The sequence below is a fragment of the Apteryx mantelli genome, chromosome 24 (assembly GCF_036417845.1).
Source record: "Apteryx mantelli isolate bAptMan1 chromosome 24, bAptMan1.hap1, whole genome shotgun sequence".
In the NCBI taxonomy this organism is placed as follows: Eukaryota; Metazoa; Chordata; class Aves; order Apterygiformes; family Apterygidae; genus Apteryx; species Apteryx mantelli.
Genome location: NC_090001.1, coordinates 656,140 through 669,628, shown reverse-complemented (window position 1 = coordinate 669,628; position 13,489 = coordinate 656,140). Strand labels below are relative to the sequence as shown.

General features: G+C 54.9%; 1 protein-coding gene across 1 annotated transcript in view; it reads left to right on the top strand.

The window, feature by feature from the left end:
* Positions 1–261: 261 nt before the first annotated feature.
* Positions 262–13,489, top strand: part of LOC136994092 (olfactory receptor 14A16-like) — a 44,593-nt gene continuing 31,365 nt past the window's right edge. Inside the window, exon 1 of the mRNA XM_067310345.1 lies at positions 262–1,183. Coding sequence (XP_067166446.1) covers positions 262–1,183 — 922 coding nt within the window. The remainder of the gene's footprint in view (positions 1,184–13,489) is intronic.

Here is a 13,489-nt window from a genome sequence, read left to right as displayed (position 1 = left end):
ACCCCTGCTCCCATGTATGCAGTGCTGTAGGTCTGCCCTTCTCTGGAGCCCACGGGCAGAGGCCCCTGCTCCTCACAGCAACCTCAGCCAGCACAGACCAGAGCTCCAGCCATGGACCTCAATGACAGTCGTGCTGAGATGGCAAGAGGTAATGTGTGTGTGTTTGGGGGAGGTTATGCAGAAATTTTCCGCAGAGAAGTCTGTCCCAACTTGTCAATGATGCTTCCTCCTTAGAAGGTTCCCTCAGCTGGGAGTGAGCAAATGTCCAATAGCAGCTCCCTGAAGGAGTTCCTCCTCCTGGCATTTCCAGACACATGGCAGCTGCAGCTCTTGCACTTCTGGCTCTTCCTGGGCATCTACCTGGCTGCCCTCCTGGGCAACGGCCTCATCATCACAGCCATAGCCTGCGACCACCGCCTCCACACCCCCATGTACTTCTTCCTCTTCAACCTCTCCCTCCTTGAACTTGGCACCATCTCCACCACTGTCCCCAAATCCATGGCCAATTCCCTGTGGGACACGAGGGCCATTTCCTACTGGGGATGTGCTGCGCAGGTCTTTCTGCTTCTCTTCTTTTTCGCAGCAGAGTATTCTGTTCTCACTGTCATGGCCTATGACCGCTTTGTTGCCATCTGCAGACCCCTACACTATGGCATGCTCATGGACTCCAGGGGTTGTGTCAAGATGGCAGCAGCTGCCTGGAGCACTGGTTTTCTCTGTGCTCTCCTGCACATTGCTAACACATTTTCCATACCACTCTGCCAAGGCAATGTCCTGGAGCAGTTCTTCTGTGAAATTCCCCACATCCTCAAGCTCTCTTGCTCAGACGCCTACCTCAGGGAACTTGGGGCTCTTGTGGTTACTATTTGTTTAGTCTTCGGGTGTTTCATTTGCATTGTGCTCTCCTATGTGCAGATCTTCACAGTTGTGCTGAGGATCCCCTCTCAGCAGGGCCAGCACAAAGCCTTCTCCATGTGCCTGCCTCACCTGGCCGTGGTCTCCCTGTTTATCAGCACTGCAATGTTTGCCTGCCTGAAGCCCTCTTCCCTCTCCTCCCCAATTCTGGATCTGGTGGTGGCTGTTCTGTACTCAGTGGTGCCTCCAACACTGAACCCCCTCATCTACAGCATGAGGAAGAAGGAGCTCAAGGATGTGCTGGGGAAAATGGTTCAATGGGTAAAAGGTGCGTCTCATGTGCGTCTACTTCTCATACCCAGGGTATTTGGCATCAAGCATGTGTGTTGTTCATTTCTTTCTTTCTCACTTATCTCATTCATGCCAGTTGTCCTCAGGAATCTCTCATCTGAATCTGAGCCAGAGAGTGTGTTGAAGCAGGAAGGCAGGCATCCCACTTCATCAGCAGAGATGGGGGAACCTCTGAGCCCGCTACTCTGAGCACCCTCTGATGCCCGCAGTGCAATGAGCAGAGTTTCCCTTTGCAGTGTCTTTCTTGGCACTGACACCAAGGGAGCTCAGGTGAGTACAGGCAGGGTGAGACCATGTCCATTAGGAGAGCTCATATTCCCTGGCCACAGCCAGGGTGTGATCTCACACCCCTCTTCTGCGAGGGTGGCAGCCAGGTGTCACCATGGGCTGGTCCCTTCCCATACCGTGCTCCACTGTTCACAGTCAGGAGGGTCTGGCTGCAGCAGGGCAGTCTGGATGCAGCCTGTGGGGACAGACCCTCTGCTCCTCAGGACCATCCCCCCCCACTACCACAGCCCACATTTCCTCATTGCAGCCTTTGCATGGGGGCTGCAGCCTTCCTGGAGACATGTCTGCCAATGGTAGCAGGACTTTCTTTATTCAGGGCTTCTTTTCCTCATAGCCACACTGGCCTGCTGTGCTCTGAGGTATGTAGATGGCCTGAGCACTCTTGTAATGTGGTGGTGATGCATTCCTGTGAGCACCAAGAGAACCTGGCATTGGGCACCTTTCTGCCAGCTCTGGCCTCCAGAATAACATTTCCATAATAAAAGGAGATCTGCCCTGTGACGTGCCTGAACTCAGGCCTTTCTTCAAAGATGGAGCTGAAAATACACCCAAGGAACTGCACCACAAAAGGGCCTCTGCTCTGCTTGTGAACTCTGTGGGCTCCATAGGATGAGCCCAGAGTGCCAGAGTGATCTGTTCGGGAGCAAGGGCTGGATCCAGGGCTCATCTCTTGGTGAGCAGTGCCAGTGGAGATGGGGACTGGTCTCTGAATTGCCTGCTCAGGGCTGTGCCACAGGTGACAGTGCAATGAGAGATGCCCATGCTTCTGGAGGGGAATCTTAGGCACCAGGAGAGCTCAGGGGATCTCCAGGGACATCATGTGCCTTGGGGTGGGCAGTGAGTGGAGCCTCACAAAATGAGGGACAGTCCATGGTGGAATAACCAGAAGGCAAATCACTAAACCCAGGTATGGATAGGGAAAGAAGGGCTCTGCAATCCCGGAGAGGCAGTGGGGACCCAGGAGGCCCAGGGAAGGGGCACTGCAGAGTGATTCCTGCACCCTCAGTGAAACACCACAGGCTGGAGCTAGTGCACACCCAAACACATCTCCTGCCATTGCAAATGCCCTGGGCTCACTCTGAGCACAGGCCATGAGCTCGGATGGGTGGCAGCAGTATCAGTGGTGGTGAGCCCTGTCCAGCTGGTTTTGCTTCCCACCCTGAGCAGCATGTCCAACGCAGAGTCAGGAGTCACCCTGTAGCCTCAGGGCCCCACAGCCCACTCGCTCTGCAGAGCAGCAACACCAGCCCAGGGCCCTGTGCGGAGCACAGGGGAGGATACAGGAACAGTCGGCCAGGCCAGCATGGACACATTCCTCTGGGGAAAGGCTGTCTGGGGAGCAGGGTCATCCCAGGAAAAGAGGAGAGAAGCATTCACAGAGAGAAAATGAAAACAGGTTTCTCTGTGCACGAGCTCGGGGCAGGCGGTTCTGTCCCTGGGGCAGCAGGAGGTGCCAGAGGAGCTGCAGGGCCAGGGCTCTAATGCTGTGCTGGGCAGTAGGGTGGGCATAGAAAGGCTGCAGGCAGAGAGGGAGAGGGATCTGCTGGACACAAGAGCAGGGGAGACAGAGAGTGACCGGCCTCGTTGTGGGGCCTCCTCCCCTTTGCTGGAGAGCTGCTCCCCTTGTCCCGGGGCCTGGCCTGAGTTACGCTGTGGACATGCCTGTGCCTGGCCCTGCACCTCTTGAGTCCTGACCTGACCCTGTGCCCATCCTGTTGACCTGACTCCCCATCTCTGCCTCAGACCTGCCCCCTCACTACAGGCAAGAAAGCCTTAGCAAGGGAAGCTGGGATCTGAGCAGATCCCAGGGAAGGTGGTAGGTACAAAAGGTGACCGCATATCCCCACAGCAACTCTTGCCTGAAAGCCAATTCAAAGGTGTAAGGAGGGCTTCAGATTTCAGCCCCTACCCACGTAACACTGCACACAGATGAACAGCTGAATGAAAAAGTGGGGGCAGCCGCTTGGGGTCTGATTTGATGATGCACAGTTACGAGAGCAAGTGTTCCTGTATCCCGGCTCAAGTGTTTAAGCACCATTTGCCTCTGGGTTCCTGCTACAAAGAGGATGTTGTTGGGAGCAGCAAGTGCCCTTGTCCAGCCCCACTCTCCTTCGTCCTCCTCTGCCTCTGAGCTAGCGTCCTGCTGCCTGGCTGGGGCTTGATCCCTGATGTGGGGAGAGGTGGGGATGGCCAGGGAGCTCCTGCTTGCAGAGCTAGTTCCCACGGTGCCAGGAGAGGGGCCATGGGCTGGGAGCAAGGGGGCAGCAGGCCAGGCAGGGGCAGGGGTGGGCAGGGAAGCAGCAGGGGCCTCATGGAGGGGGCGCAGACAGTGCTGCTGCAGCGCAGCGGCTGTAACCTTTGCCTCTCTCCCAAAAGGTCCCACACGGCCCCCGGGCAGGAACAGGCTGTTCCCCTGTCCCCATGCTGTCCTCCCAGCAGGATGGGACACATGAGGAGGGGCTTGGCCTACACCATGATCAGGGTCAGCTCCCCGGGGCTGGCACAGCTTGGCCTGAGGCACCTCCAGCTCCTTGGCCTCTGCTCCGTAATGGCTGGCACAGGGATGAGAGCTCCTCAGGCACGGTAGAGCGAGCCTGGCTGGGCCAGCATCAGGGATAAGATGCATACGTCCTGGCTCAGTGCTGGCCTTTGGAAAACTCCCTCATGCATCCCAAGAGGCTCCATCTGCCTGTTCCATCCTGCCCTGTCCTCCCCTCCCGTTGGCCAAAGTGGAGTTCAGCATTGCCTGGGGACTCTCCTCCCCATGGGGAGCAGAGGGAGGGCCTTCACCAGCCCCACACTGCCTTTTCCACCACCAGCCTTTGCACTTGCACTTGTGCCCACTTGCCTTCACCACTGGAAGCCCATGAAAATCCCGGTGCTCCTGCCCTCGAGCTGGCATCCAGCCTGAACCTGGAGCCTGGCTGCCCACAAAGGCATCACCTGTCCAGTGCACCACCAGGGTGGCTTGGGAGAGGGCAGATCCCCTCTGCCTCGCTGGGGCTGGGCATGAGGCCGGGGCTGGGCACAGCTTTTCCCCAGGGATCTCCCTGAGGTGCAGCTCCGTGTAATATTCCACCTCTGCCCTGGCAGCAGCACCAGCACTCACGGTGCTGGAGGGAAGTGCACAGAGGGTGGAAGGGGGATGGGCTGCCCAAGGGAAGCATTGAGACATTGTCCGTGCACACAGGGATGGAATGAGGAAAGCCAGAACTCAGCTGGAGATAGAACCAGAGACCTCACACATGGAAAGGGCTGGAGTATTATTCAATGATTATGAAATGATCCACCAGAGTCTGGGGAATCCAAGGACCCGGCCCCTGACCAGTCCGGGATGGGGCCCCCACAGCTGTTAACAGACAGCCGTGCTCCCAAATCTGCTGGGGTCTGATGCAGAAGAGTGACCATGCAAGGCTGGCCTTTTCCCCTCCATCGGGATATGGAGACCTGCAGGAGGAGGGAGCTGGCCATGCACCACCCCACAGCTGGGGTGAGCAGCCAGCAGTGGAAAGGGGCCACGTGAGGGGCTGGTCCAGGATGATGGCTGTGGGGCAGCTTCCCCAGTGTGTCCATGCAACACAGGGAACAACCTGGGCTCTTCTCTTCTGCACCCTCCATGTCCTGGTGCCTTTCCCAGGAGACCTCCATTTGCCTGCAAGCACACTGGTGGGTGCTCCCACACTGCTGTTCACACACACGAGCTGCCTGCTGGCATTTTGCCTCTCTCAGGCCCTTTCCAGCCCATCTCAGCCCCTCCCCAGTTCTCCCCACCTCCTCTGCCCTCTCCCCAGCCCACCCAGCAGAGCAGCCCAGGCTGAGGGTGGCCCCGCAGCAGTGCCCACCGCAGGTGGCTGCAGAGCTCTGGACACTTGCACCACAGCACCAGCCCCTGTGCAGGACAGCACCAGAGTCCTGGTCCCAGGGCTGCTCAGGCAGATCCTGCTGCCCCAGTGACAGAGACACTTGCCCTGAGCTGGTGCACACAGGAAAGTGTTTCTCTTGGTGTTCCTCCCCTGCACACGCATGCACCCCTACTCCCCCCGGATGTCACTGCTCCCAGAGAGCCTTTCCCCAGGCGAGTGTGTCCGTGCTGGGCTGGCCGATCATTCCTGCATCCCTCCCCTGTGCTCCACCAAGAGTCCCAGACTGGCAGTGATGCTCTGCAGAGCGAGTGGGCTGTAGGGCCACAGGGTGACTCTGCACGGGCTCTACTGGTCAGGGCAGACCCAGCTGGACCAGCACCATTGTGCCTGACCACCCCCTCCCAGGCTCTGTGGATGTGGACGATGCTTGAAGCAAACACAGGGCATTTCAAATGGCTCAGGAGGTGTTCACATGTGTCATTTGGCAGAATGAATGTGGGCTTTTTTTTTCCTTTTAGATAACATGAACCACTCTTGAGGCTCCCTTCCCTGTGCCTGCTGGGTCCCCACTGCTTCTCCTGAGATTTCTGAGCTCTCATTCAGTGCATTCTTCGGTTTAGCCCTTTACCTTTGGGGGACTCCACCTGGTTTTGGGAGTCTCCACTCACTGCCCATCCCAGGCACATGCTGTCCCACGAGATCCCCTGTGCTCTCGGGGTGGCTCCATATTCCCTTCCAGAAGCATGGACATCTCTCACCAGCCCTGTAATATGGCAGACAGTCCCCAGCAGACACCACTTGACCACTCACCTGCTCCAGGGACACTGGGCACCCACAAGTTACAGCTGACTCCAGCCCTCCTGCCCAAACACATCACCCTATGAGCTCATGCCCCTTAGCCCAAGGAAAACCCAAGCACAGCAAAGGGCCTTTTTGGGTGAACTCCCTGAGTGCATTCTTGGCTCCAGCTTGGGAAGAAGAGCCCAACCTTCAGGCACTGTCCACAGGAAATCCCCTTTTATTACAGACATGCTGGCAGGGAGGCCTGCCCTGACACAGTGCTATGCAGATTTCAAGAAGGCTTCTAGGTCAGACAGACAGGGTTTGTGCTGCTGGAGAAGTGGGATGAATTCAAGCATTTACAAACAGAATTATCACAGATAGAATGCCCAAAGCACAAGAGTTGCCCAGGTAAATTGGAAATCCCTTGTGAGGAGAGATGGGCAGCTTATTGCTGCTGAAGTAGTACCGGTTGAACCAGTTTCTTCAGTGCGTCCTTGAGCTCCTTGTTCCTCATGCTGTAGATGAGAGGGTTCACTGTTGGAGGCACCACTGCGTACAGAACAGTCACCACCAGATCCAGAGCTGGGGAGGAGAGGGAGGGGGGCTTCAGGCAGGCAACCATGACAGTGCTGAGAAACAGGAAGACCACGGTCAGGTGAGGGAGGCACATGGAGAAGGCTTTGTGCCAGCCCTGCTCAGAGGGGATCCTCAGCACAACTGTGAAGATCTGCACGTAGGACAGCACAATAAAAACGAAACATCCCAAAACTAAACAGCCACTAACCACAACAACCCCAACTTCCCTGAGGTAGGCGTCTGAGCAGGAGAGCTTGAGGATGTGGGGAATTTCACAGAAGAACTGCTCCAGGACATTGCCTTGGCAGAGTGGTATGGAAAATGTGTTAGCAGTGTGCAGGAGACCATAGAGAAAACCAGTGCTCCAGGCAGCTGCTGCCATTTTGACACAAGCTCTGCTGCCCATGAGAGTCCCGTAGTGCAGGGGTTTGCAGATGGCCACGTAGCGGTCATAGGCCATGACAGTGAGAAGAGAATACTCAGTCGAGAAGAAAAAGGCAAGCAGAAAGACCTGTGCAGTACATCCCCAGTAGGAAATGGCCCTGGTGGCCCACAGGGAATTAGCCATGGATTTGGGGACAGTGACAGAGATGGAGCCAAGGTCGAGGAGGGATAGGTTGAGGAGGAAGAAGTACATGTGGTTGTGGAGGTGGTGATCACAGGCTACGGCTGTGATGATGAGGCCATTGCCCAGGAGGGCAGCCAGGTAGATGCCCAGGAAGAGCCAGAAGTGCAGGAGCTGCAGCTGCCGTGTATCTGCAAATGCCAGGAGGAGGAATTTGTTGAGGGAACTGCTGTTGGACATTTACTTCCTCTGGGCTTTGGCATCTGTCCAAGGAGGAAATAACACCGACAAGTTAGAGCAGGCTTCTCTAAGGCAAACCCATCCCATTTCTCATAGAAACCCCCATGTCTTCTCTGTCCTTTACATTCAGGTTCTGCTCCCTGTCTGGAGCTCTGCTTTGTGCTGGCTGAGTGTGCTGTGCGGAGCAGGGGCCTCTTCCCATGGTCTCTAGAAGAGTCATTTCTGCCCTGCTGGAGGGTGTGAATTGAGGTGTCAAACAGTCCCAGGTATTTGGTGGGATTCCCATGGACGGACACCATGAGCTGAACGGATGAGTTTTGGTACAGTGACCCAGTGGGAATTTTCTCTGTTTTCCATAATGAGAGATGAATATAGCACTCATGGCAGCTGTCTCCGAAAGAGAAGACCCTTGTGAGGGATTCCTCTCCCCCACCCTTGAGCACCTCTTGAACAGAGGTGTCTGTATCTGAATCAGTGACACCAGCTGCCACTCTAGCGAGGAAAAGAAACACTGAGGTGAAGGCAGGCGCTGACCTGCTCCTTTCTCGATGTCTCCGTTCCAATGAGATAGACCCTCTGAAACTGCACAGATCTGAGAGCAGAGGAGTACAGTTTTAAAAGAAAGATTTCCAAATTCTTCTCTCTCAGGCCTGATATGGAGAGAGCAATGAAGAGTGTGAGAAGGCTTCTGACTCACAGGACCAGAGCAAGGACTCTCAGATAGCACAAAATGCTAGAGGGAAGCTGTGCTCTTCTGGAGGGCAGCCTGCAGCTTGGCAGGACACCCCAGGGAAACTGTCAAGGGTCCCAAACATGGGCTCTCCTTAAGACTTAAGAGGGAGACGGCTCATTAAGACTCTAAAGGGAGAGACAGATCCAAAGGTCTGTGAGAAACCTCAGCAGGTCCCTTCATCCCCACCTCAGCCTACAGACAGCACCAGCATCACCTTCACAGCCACAAGAGGGTTTTTCTGACCTGCTCCTTAGGACCTGTGAGCACAGAGATAGCCCTGGCCAGTGCCCTGTCCCGGAAGCTCCAGGCAGCAGAGAGGGGCAGGGAATGAGAGGGGATTGCTAACAGAAACAGCATGGGAGGATGGATTTGAGCAAGTCAGGGACAGTGGTGCAGTGCCAACGCCTTCCCCAGGGTGCTCAGGTCTGCCCTGCACAAACCTCCCAGCAGCAGCGCACTGTCCAGGGGCATTCCCCTGTGTGCAGGTGAGAAGGAGCAGGTCAGATAAACCCTCAAGAGGTGACCATCCAAGGGGAGTTTGCTGCTGTCTATAGACTAAGGGGTTGCTGAAGGGTCTTTCAGAAGTTCCTAGCAGAACTATTGATTGCTCATTGAAACTGTTAATGAATCTCAGTCCCTTGTCCCAACCTGACAGCACCGTTTCCATTTTCCCCATGCCAGCTAGAAGGAAATTTAAAGCACCAACTCAGAAAATAGCCTTTTCTTTCAGGAAACACCTGTCTTGGCCTTCCTTTTGCAAAGTCCCCTCAGAAATGTCCTGTGCATGAGCTGGAGCTGTGAGCAGCCCTGATCCACACAGCACTCTCTCAAAAGAATGAACTTTTCTACCAGCGGTCACTCCTTCCACCCAGAGCTTCTCCCCACAATGCCATGGGGAGCTCTCTGGGTAGTGCTGACCCGTGCAGGCAGCAGAGTCACTGCCCCAGGCACACAGCACCCTGGGGTGAAGGGACACTGCTCTGGAAAAGAGCCCTGGGCAGATCTGTGTGCACACCCAGGCTTTGCACCCCTGCAACAGTCCCTGGGAGACGATAGTGGGATGCCCTGTGGCTGTGACGGAGTGGCTAGGAATCCCTACTCTGAAGCACCTCCTTCTCCTCTGCACTGGAGAAGCTAGAGGTACGATCCTTAAAAATCATGGGATGGGATGGGTTTAGAAGACCCCTCCAGGAACAGCAGTAGCATTGCCCTGCAGCCAGAGACTTACCGTGTAAGGGGCTGTGAAGATTTCTCCCACCAGGAGCACTCAGCTGTCCTCCCACTCCACACTGCCTTTCACTTCTCTCTCTCTTGTCTCATCGCATCTCAGCGACAGCAGGCAGTGCCCAGAGCCCTGCTGCTCTTGACAGGGGAGCTGCTCCTGGACACAGCTGTCTCTCAGCAGTGCTGCCAGGTTGCCAGGAGCTCCCTCCATCCCAGGAGCCTGCCTCTGCTCAGGAGCAGAGGCCCAGCTGAAGGCATCAATCCCTTGTGCTCCCTCCACCTGGGAAAGGTTCACTGACATAGCTTAAAATAATCACCAACAGTCCCTCTCTGAACAGTGAAGGGCGACTGATTCCAGCACTACAATTTTTTCTCATCAGAGGATGTTATCTGCAGGAGGTTTAAATGTCCCACTCTAGAAGACCTTCTTCCCATCTCTTAACTAGGCAGGAGCCTAGACGAGGCCAAGAAAGGAGGTCATTTACCCATGGTTCAGGTTTTGATTCAGATGTGGGCATCACATGACAGTTTAGGAGCCCCTGGGCTGCAGTGGGATTCAGCTCTCTCCATGAACTACACAAACACACAGGAGGTGGGATTCCCCGTGCCCAACCTGAAGCGTGCACAACAGAGATGTCTGTATGCGAGCTCCTTGTCTAAGCTCCCATTATAATCACTGGAGATGAAAGGTTCAAAGCAGTTCCTGGAAAAACCTGGTGATGTTTGAAGAGACAGAGGTGGCCCAAGGCATGTGTCAGTGTTTGCTTGCACTGATGGAGCAAGTGTGAGACCTACATCCTTCGAGATCTTAAGCTGGGGGCCAGGTGGGGAATTTTCCAGGCCATCTGAAATGACACTGCAACTAGAGCTCCAGTCATTATGAATCTGAGACACATGCAGAACCCTACAGTGCAAACTGCTACTGTAACTCAGTTCAGACACTTGTTATAATGACAGAGAAATAGGCTGGCAGGGCCATGCCAGATTCCTGGGGTTTCTAGCACAAGGGCTCGTTCAGAATCACAGAATCACAGAATGGTTGAGGTTGGAAGGGACCTCTGCAGATCATCTAGTCCAACCCCCTGCTCAAGCAGGGTCACATGGAGCACATTGCCCAGGACCCTGTCTAGGCAGCTTTTGAGTATCTCCAAGGATGGAAACTCCACAACCTCTCTGGGCAACCTGTTCCAGTGCTCGGTTACACTCACAGTAAACAAGTTTTTCCTCATGGTCATACGGAACTTCCTGTGTTTCAGTTTGTGCCTGTTGCCTCTTGTCCTGTCACTGTGCTTTACTGAGAAGAATATGGCCCCATCCGCTTTACACCGTTCCTTCAGAAACTTATACCTTTTGATAAGATCCCCCCTCAGGCTTCTCTTCACCAGGCGGAACAGGTCCAGTTCTCTAAGCCTTGCCTCATAAAAGAGATGCTTCAGTCCCCTCATCATCTTAGGAGCCCTCTGCTGGACTCACTCCAGGAGCTCCATGTCTCTCTTGTATTGGGGAGCCCAGAACTGGACACAGTACTCCAGATGTGGCCTCACCAGGGCTGAGGAGAGGGGGAGAATCACCTCCCTCCACCTGCTGGCAACACTCTTCCTCATGCACCTCAGGATACCCTTGGCCTTCTTGGCCACAAGGGCAAATTGCTGCCTCATGCTTAACTTGCTGTCCACCAGCACTCCCAGGTCCTTCTCCGCAGAGCTGCTTTCTGGCAGTTCAGCCCCCAGCCTGTACTGGGGCATGGGGTTACTTCTCCCTAGGTGCAGGACTCTGCACTTGCCTTTGTTGAACTTCATGAGGTTCCTCTCTGCCCACCTCTCCAGCCTGTCCAGGTCCCTCTGAATGGCAGCACAGCCCCCTGGTGTATCAGCCAAACCTGCCAGTTTCGTATCGTCAGCAAACTTGCTGAGGGTGCACTCTGTGCCTTCATCCAGGCCATGTTTCTAGCATGATACCGCATGGGACCTACAGAAAAGCCATGCCCTTTTGGAGTGGTTGCTGGGCCAGTGTCCCAGGGGGCCTTGGGTTTCCTACCTGTGCCCAAATAATGCAATCCCACCTCTGCCTTTAGGCAAAGTCCATACTGTCTGCATGCAAGTGTGCTGCATAAACAGGAAGCACATCACACCAAGGTCTCCACTCATGGCCCTGCACTCTTGAAATCTCCCAGCTCTCCTTCCCCTGAACCTCTTCTCACCCGCAGATGATACAGGGACTGTGTTAAGGAAGTCCACAAGGTGCCTGGATCACAGGCTGTGCAGGCCCAGGGATGTTCTCTGGGGCACCTTCTCCTTCCCGGGGATCCATTCACATCTGCCACTGGCCTCAGGGTGCTGCAGGGTCAGCTCGGGCACCAAACCCCTCTCCTGTTCCTGCACAGCCCTGCTCTGTTTCTCCCTGGCCTTGGGCACTGCAGGTTTGCTCCTTCAGTGGGAACCCTGTTTCACCATTACATTGCCATCTGCTCTCTCTGCCAGCATGTCTCTGCTCTGAAGTGGGGCCATTGCCTATTTGGTGTCCTTGGCTCTTGGTAGCAGGTTTCCCTATGGCCAATCTGTTCTCTGGGCTACAGCTGAGGCTCTGCTGCCCAAATATACACATGCAGGCAGCAGCATGCAGCCTGGGGCCCAGACAGGAGGCAATGGAGATGCACAAGCAGTCACAAGGCTGCAACATCTTTGGAATAACCGAGATGTGATGGGATCACTCGCACAACTGGAAGGCTGTGATGGCAGGGTACAGGCTCTTCAGGGGAGACTGGGAAGGAAGTTGAGGAGGGGGGATGCCCTTTGTGTGAAGGGACAGCTTGGATGTATGGGGCTCTTGCATGGCATGGACAAAGGGCTGGGTGAGCGCTTGTGGGAAGGCATCAGAGTAAGAGTGACATTGTGATGGGAGTTTCAGAGAACACAATCAGGGTGAGGAGGTGGACGCAGTCTTCTTTAAGCTACCTGAGGAAGTCTGTGCCTCACAGGGCCTGCTTCTTGTGGAGGGACTCTAATCTACCTGGCATGCAGTGGAAGGGCAAACAGCAGAGTGGAAGCAGTCCAGGAGGTTTCTGGAGGGTGTCAGGGCAGCTTCTTAGCTCAGCTCCCTGGTGGGCCACCAAGCATGATGTTCACCTGGATCACATGGTTGCAAACAAGGAAGAAGTGGTCAGGCATGCGGTCATCAGTGGAAACATTGGCTGCAATGACCATGAAATAGCAGATTCCAAGGCCCTGAAGGGAGTGAGGAAGCATAGTAGCAGAGTACAGATGCTGGACTTCACAGGAGCAGACTTTGACCTGTTCAGGGCACTGGTGGGGGATCCCATGGGAGGCAGCTCTGAAGGGCACAGGAGCTGAGGAAAGCCATGAGATCTTTACAGGACAGTAGGCAACAAGCACAAGGATGGTCCCTACAGATGCTCAGTAAAACGAGAAGACATTGCAGGAGACCAGCTTGGCTAAACAGGGCACTGTTGTCCAGCAAAGTAGGGATGGTGTTACGGAAGCCAAAACTCCCCCAGGATAGACACTTGCAGGGAATGTCAAGGGCATGAAGGAGAGCTGCTACTCCTTCAGTAACAGGGAAAGAGTAAGCAAGGAACACATGGGCTCCCTGCTGAATGGCTAGGGAAACTAGTAACAACAGGTGCAGGTAGGTCTGAGGAGCTCAGTGCCTTCTTGGCTTCAGGCTTCACCAGCAAGGTGTCCTGGGCTGTTGTGCCTAGAGTCAGGACTCCAGACGAGAAAACCCACCTGCAGTGCCTGAGGACGAAGTGAGGGATGACTTGCAAGAACTCAGTCCATACAAGTCTATGGGACTGGATGGGATGCATCCGAGATTAAGTGAAGGGAAATCATTCCTGACCAACCTGATTGCCTTCTGTGATAATACAACTGCACTTGTAGCAGAGCAGAGAGTAGTGGATGTCATTTACCCTGATTTTAGGCAAGAGGTTTGTACAAGAATACTGCCTCCCACAGTATTCTTGTATATAAGAAAGGCATTACAGTAGGCTGC